At 55.4% G+C, this 5,774-nt stretch overlaps 1 protein-coding gene across 1 annotated transcript in view; it reads right to left on the reverse strand.

Moving 5' to 3' along the window:
• The window catches only part of CD300A (CD300a molecule), a 13,919-nt gene extending 13,699 nt beyond the window's left edge, over positions 1-220 (reverse strand). The window contains exon 1 of the mRNA XM_006912407.2: positions 145-220. Coding sequence (XP_006912469.1) covers positions 145-205 — 61 coding nt within the window. The 5' untranslated portion in view covers positions 206-220. The remainder of the gene's footprint in view (positions 1-144) is intronic.
• Between the last annotated feature and the right edge of the window lie 5,554 nt (positions 221-5,774).

Below are 5,774 nucleotides of genomic sequence, written 5' to 3' on the forward strand. Positions count from 1 at the left end.
GTCCATCTTATAGGGGACAGAATGCGCCCTATTCTGAGTTCAGTGCTGAGTCCAGACTCGGGGCGCTTCACGGAGCACCTCTCGGCAGCCCTGCCTCTGACGCCCTCCTTTCCTCCCGCTGACCCACACGAGGCAGCTCCTCACCTGGGACCCAGAGAAGCAGCAGAGCTGAAGGCAGCCATGATGCGCCGTCCTGCTGGCTCATCTCTCCAGCACTGAGGTTCCCCACATCAGCATCTGGCTCCGGCTGGACCCGCGGCTTCAGTCTTATGTAAAGGGGAGGACCAAGTCCCCAAGCCTCCTACTTCTGCTTTTCAGTGAGCCAGCCTCTTCCTTGTTCAACTCCTTTCTTTGTTCCGTTCAGGGAACTGGTCGGAAAATGGAGGACGCTGAGGGAACAAAGTGGGCCAGCCGGCTGGCGAGGCTCCTGGAGCGCGTCCGGTCTTCTACTTAATCCCAGCTGAGTTGCAGGTTCTGTGTGTATTTTCAGTGAGAAAACACCCCTCTCCCCCCACAGCTCACAGACCTGCACCTGCCCCCAGTCACACCTCCAAAACCACAGCCACTCCTCCCCCACCCCTCCCATGACCTTCGGTGGCCCGGGCTAGCAGCCCCTGGGGAGGAGCAGGGGCCAGAGTCCTCCTCCCGCTCCGCATGGCACCCCCAGTGCGGCCGCTCTCTTTCCATGAGCCCCCAGCTCACCTGGGCCTAATGACTCCAGAGAACCTGAATGGCTCCTAGTTCAGGAAAGGTGTCCTGAACTTGGCCCAAAGTTCCCCAGACTGTGACCTTCCTTCCTGTGCAGTCCCCACGGGACCCTGCTCAGGGCTGGACACAGAGCGGGGACTCAGCGAGCCCTTTTGACCACAGGAGCACCTTCCCCAGGAGAATACGAGGGAATGGAGGAGACTTGCTGGTTCTTTTTCTGGAAGGTTCTAAGGATAGAGTTTGGTAGGCATTGGGAGAGTTTCCATAACAATGTAGTCATACATTAACCAACTCTGGTGAAGATCAAGACCAAGATCTTGAGCTGAAAGGAAAATGTAGATGAGACATCACATTTGGCAGTTCACTTGTCAGATACTTGTAAAGTTCCCCCAGAAATGTGTATTTTCTCATTCAACCACCAAAAGGCATGGCCATGGTCTTGAATGTCAATGTCAACTGGGAGATGCATCAGACTGAGAAGCAGGAGGCTGGGTTCTCATGCGACTTGTCCACTTATCACTGGCGTGATCTTGAACAAAACTCATGGCTCGCATAGAATGTCAATAATCATAGCTAATCGGTAGAAATAGATAATACAGTCATTATGAAAATACTCAAATGTGATGTAATAATATCCTTAAGCCACTTCCCCGCCCCAAGGGAATACATCTTTAATGAAAAGTAATAGGAAAATAGGATTCGATAGAAAGAAATATGCTTCAGAAAATCAACAGGGCCTGATTTTCCTTAGGAACACAGAGAAACACCTGAACTATGGTGAAGAGCGAAGGACCAGAGGAACTGATCCCCGCCCCACCCATCTTGATCCCCGCCCCACCCATCTTGATCCTCGCCCCACCCATCTTGCTCCCCGCAGCCTGACCACAAACTCCAAGGAAGAAGCAAAATGACAGAAAATTATCACTTGATGTCAGAAAATTAAGGAAGCGGCTCTTTCTCACTGCTCCCTACTAAGCATTATCAGACATGATGTAGGAGGGACAAACCCTGGGGCTCTCAGGCCTGAGCTCCCTTTCCTAGGCAGGACCCTGCAACCACAAGGCCTCTCGCTGAGTCGAGAGCCTCTTCCCAGCGTAGACGCATGGGCTCGGGGGCTGGTGGGGAGGGCGTTGGTGGTGCTGGGTGGGTGCCCTCCAGGCAGACTTGCAGCAGCAGCACTGAGTCCTGCCAACTGTAGGGGGCCCAGAAAAGACTTGGGGGTGACTGACTTATGGGACTTCTCAGCAGAACTCCCCTCTGCAAGGTGGCACAATCTCAGAGGCCTCCCTCTTCCCGTGACGGTCAGCTGTTCCCCATTCCCTCTGCCTCTTCATCCCCAAGCTCAAAGTCAGCTGGAGGTGGCCAAGGGGTTCACGTGTGGCCTAGAGACCAGGCTCCACCCCAGCAACAGAGCAGAAGTGGCCACATGAGTTGGCTGCAGTAGGAAGAAGAGTTTCATATTTGGATGAGCTGGTGCCGAGAGGGGGTGGGGAGGGGACGGAGAGCCACTGACCACCACCACACGCCAGGTGCTCTGGTCGTGGTTGAACGGACATAACGTGGGGTTTAAAAAATTAGCCAAACAGACCAATTGAATGGGAAACAGCAGAAACGGGGGACAGGGTACTTGGGGGCTTCCTAGTTTCCTTTCCCCAGGAGCCTGGGTGAGACCAGCATTGATGGCCCTGCCACTCTGCTGGACTCCTGGGAACTGCCCACATTGCACCCTCCTGCCCACCTCTGGGGAAGCTACCCTATGGTGGCCGGATCTGCTGAGGCAGCTTGAAAAACCCACATTCCAGTGCATCCACAGTCCGTGGCCAGAAACCAGGTTCCAGCAGAGGCCAGCGATCTGCACACCTAGAAGGCGGGAGGAGATCTGGCCTTGTGTGCTGGCCTTGAGCTGCATTCTAGCTGCTCGCTGCTTGTGCATCCTTGTCGGTCCGTTCCCCCTTCTGCAAAATGGGAATACTGAGCTCACCCTGCCCACTTCACGAGACGCTCACTCTGAGAACATGAATTGACTGACATGTCACTCACTTAAGCTGTGATTTACTGAACTCCCGCCATGTACATGTGTCAACCTCAAATACTTCACAATTCAGAGAGATGAGATAACTTACCCACAAATCACATTTCATACGTGTGTCTGTATTAAACCCCAAGCTTCCACCACCACGACATTGCTCTCTAAGGGGACGATTGCACCCCGCAGTGGAAGGCGCTCAATCTGCTGAGGAAGTTGGGCAATTGGGGCCATAGAACCTCAACTGATGGGCTTGCCAGGGAGCCCCCACTTCCTCACCCACCCACCACCTGCGCTTCTCGCTTCTTCCTCCTTCCTCGCCCAGGGGATGGCGCCCGCCCAAGGAATGCAAAACACAACTCCTGGGCCCTCGCCGCTGTCCTGGTGGCCGAGTGCGGTGAGCCAGCAAGCAGTCCAGTCCATTCAAAAACCTCCAGCACTTGGCTTCAGGAGGCACGCTTGCCCTTGAGCTTGAATACGTGTCTTTCTGACTTTCTGGGGATGATCCCAAATCCCCAGGCCTCAGCGAGGTCAGATGCTTCCTCCTCACCCATCCCCCACGCACAACTCTGCCATCATCTTGAGCCCACTGCCCCTCTGTCCCAGCACCAGGGCGATCTTCCCACAGACACTTCCAGAAGCCGGGAAAGTATGTGCGTCTCCAAGGGCTACTTGAGGCAAGCCGAGAGGCGGTCATGCTTTGTAAGAGGTGAGCGCTAACTAGACGCGGCCGCGTCTCCCTCCCTGCTCCAACGTGGCAGGTGAAGCCAGAGGTGTCGCTGGGCTTGCCTGAGTCTGCTGTGTTCTCGGACACGCGGAGAAGCCCCGCCTACTTCTGTTTTCCTAGTCTCCTAGAATACTACGGAATGAAGAGACTCTACAAGAGGGTCAATGAACATCAGGACGTTTAACAAAAATCAAGGTTTTTAACATGCAGCACACACACAGGACAGGAAATTGGACTCTTCTTTAGACAATTCCTATAAAAATAGGAATTCACATTGTGGGCTGGTAATAGGATCCAGGTAGAGCTGTGGGAAAGGTACCGTGTCTCTTTCCCGTAAACTCTGAGACTTTGAGGAGAAATCCACCTAATGGCAAGACGAAGTTTGAGGAAATGTTCCAAAACTGGGTTCTGACGACGGTCGTACGGCTCAAAATTCATTTTTTAAAATATCGAATTATACATTTAAAATGAATTAATTTCACAGTACTTAAGTTATACGTAAAAACTTTTAAAGCACATTTGAAGCCCATCGCGACTACGAGCCAGAAGACACCGCTCCCCATCCTACCCCACCCATCATCTCGACCCCACACGCCTTTCTCCCGGTGCTTCGACCCCTCTTCTGCTCCCCACTCCCCCCGGCCTCTCCTGGCATGAGCGAATGTTAGTACGTTGAAGAGCCGATTCCCCCTTCCTGCCAAGGGAGAGGAAGCAGGGAAGGCCATCAACAAACTAAGAACCAAAGTACGTAGTTAGGAAGCCCTGACGGAGGCCTGGGTGCCTCCACCTCTCGCTCGGCAGGAGGAACCAGTGCAGTGTCGTAGATGCTCCAGGCCAGTAGAGCTGAAGGCAAGGTCTACTTACTGCCTTGGCCTGGACTCCGGTGTTCTCAACTCACTCCTGCCCAGCTCCACTGTGCTCTGAATTCCAGCCCCTTCCATGCTCGAACTCCCAACTTCCTCCCTAGTTCCAGATGCCTGGTTCCACCTTGGCCCCATTCCAGCCCATCCCTGCTTGTCTGTCCCATCTCTGGTTGGCCCTAAGGGGACATATAGGAGCCCAAAGACTCCAAGTGGTGGGAAGGGAGTAAGGAGGGACTGGACAGTGGAGCCGGGGTGGACCAGATGGCCAGACCTAGCCCTGCAGCAGACGGGTCGTGAGGCAGTACTGAGAGTCCTAACATTTCCTGGTCCTAATTCCCAAGGTGGCCAGAGCCAAGGAGCACAAATCAGGCAGTGGGACCCAGCGGCCGAGAAGCCGTGGAGCTTGCATCTTATGGAGAAGCGGCTCTCTTGGAACCCAGGGACATTCAGCCAGAAGCAGCCCAACACCCTCCGTTGGTAGTTTCCAGAACTGCAGGCCTTCTCGGGCGGGAAGCATGCTCCCACCTCGGCAAGTCGGGAAGTGGAGAGGCTTCTGAACAAGTATCCAGTTGTGGCGCTGATCCTTCCAAGTTCCCCAGCCAGTAGGCCTGGAACAAGGGAAAGGAAAGGCGGCCTGGGGGCTTCAGAGAGGCCGGCCGGCTCTCTGTGGTGAAGGAGGAGCAGGTGGAAAATGGGGTACAAGTGATGGAGAAGGAAATAGGACAGCGCCCAGCCCTCAGACCAGGCGACCCAGGAGGGACGGGGGACACTGGAGCTCAGCTCTGGGGTCTCTTGGGCTCCTGATTCGAAGTCAATGAGACCCAGTGAGCGCTTGGCCAGCCAACTGGACCTCTACCCAGAGACCAGCCTAGAACTGCTCAGCTGCCCAGCTGCCGCATTGGGGTGAGCGGGAGGCCCCGTTCCACTTCCTGCCTCCCTGGACTGTGTAGGAGAGGGGCGGGGCTGAAGCTGCAGGTGGGGGAGGGAGGGCAGCAGCCTCGGCTTGGGGACGGAGATGGCCGACCAGGAAGTGGTCTCACTCCTCCCTGCCCTGCCCCCCTGGTTGAATTCTTCACAGGAAGGCTCTGGGCTGGAGGTGGCGCCAACCCAAAGCTCCCTGCTGAGAGGAACTCCTTTTTGACCTTGTGTTTTGGCCACAGGGGAAGGGACCCAAGGATGAGAACTCAAGCGTTAGGGAGGTTTCCAGCTCTCAGGAAGAGGAAGCTCAGCTTTGTCGCGGGCAGTCGCAGGGTCAGGCGTGAGGCCTGGCATGGCATTGCCGGGACCGGCAGGGTGAAGCACGGGGCCACGGTCCTGCCACGCTGCCCTGTCCCGCTGGCCACCTTTGCCTACACAGAAACGGCCAGCTGTCCCACCCTGCATGCTATTAGACTCTCCTGGGGAGCCTTTTAATAAATACCCATGCCTGACCCAACTCTCTCTCCTTTCC

This window comes from Pteropus alecto, unplaced genomic scaffold, assembly GCF_000325575.1.
Source record: "Pteropus alecto unplaced genomic scaffold, ASM32557v1 scaffold134, whole genome shotgun sequence".
Classification (NCBI taxonomy): domain Eukaryota; kingdom Metazoa; phylum Chordata; class Mammalia; order Chiroptera; family Pteropodidae; genus Pteropus; species Pteropus alecto.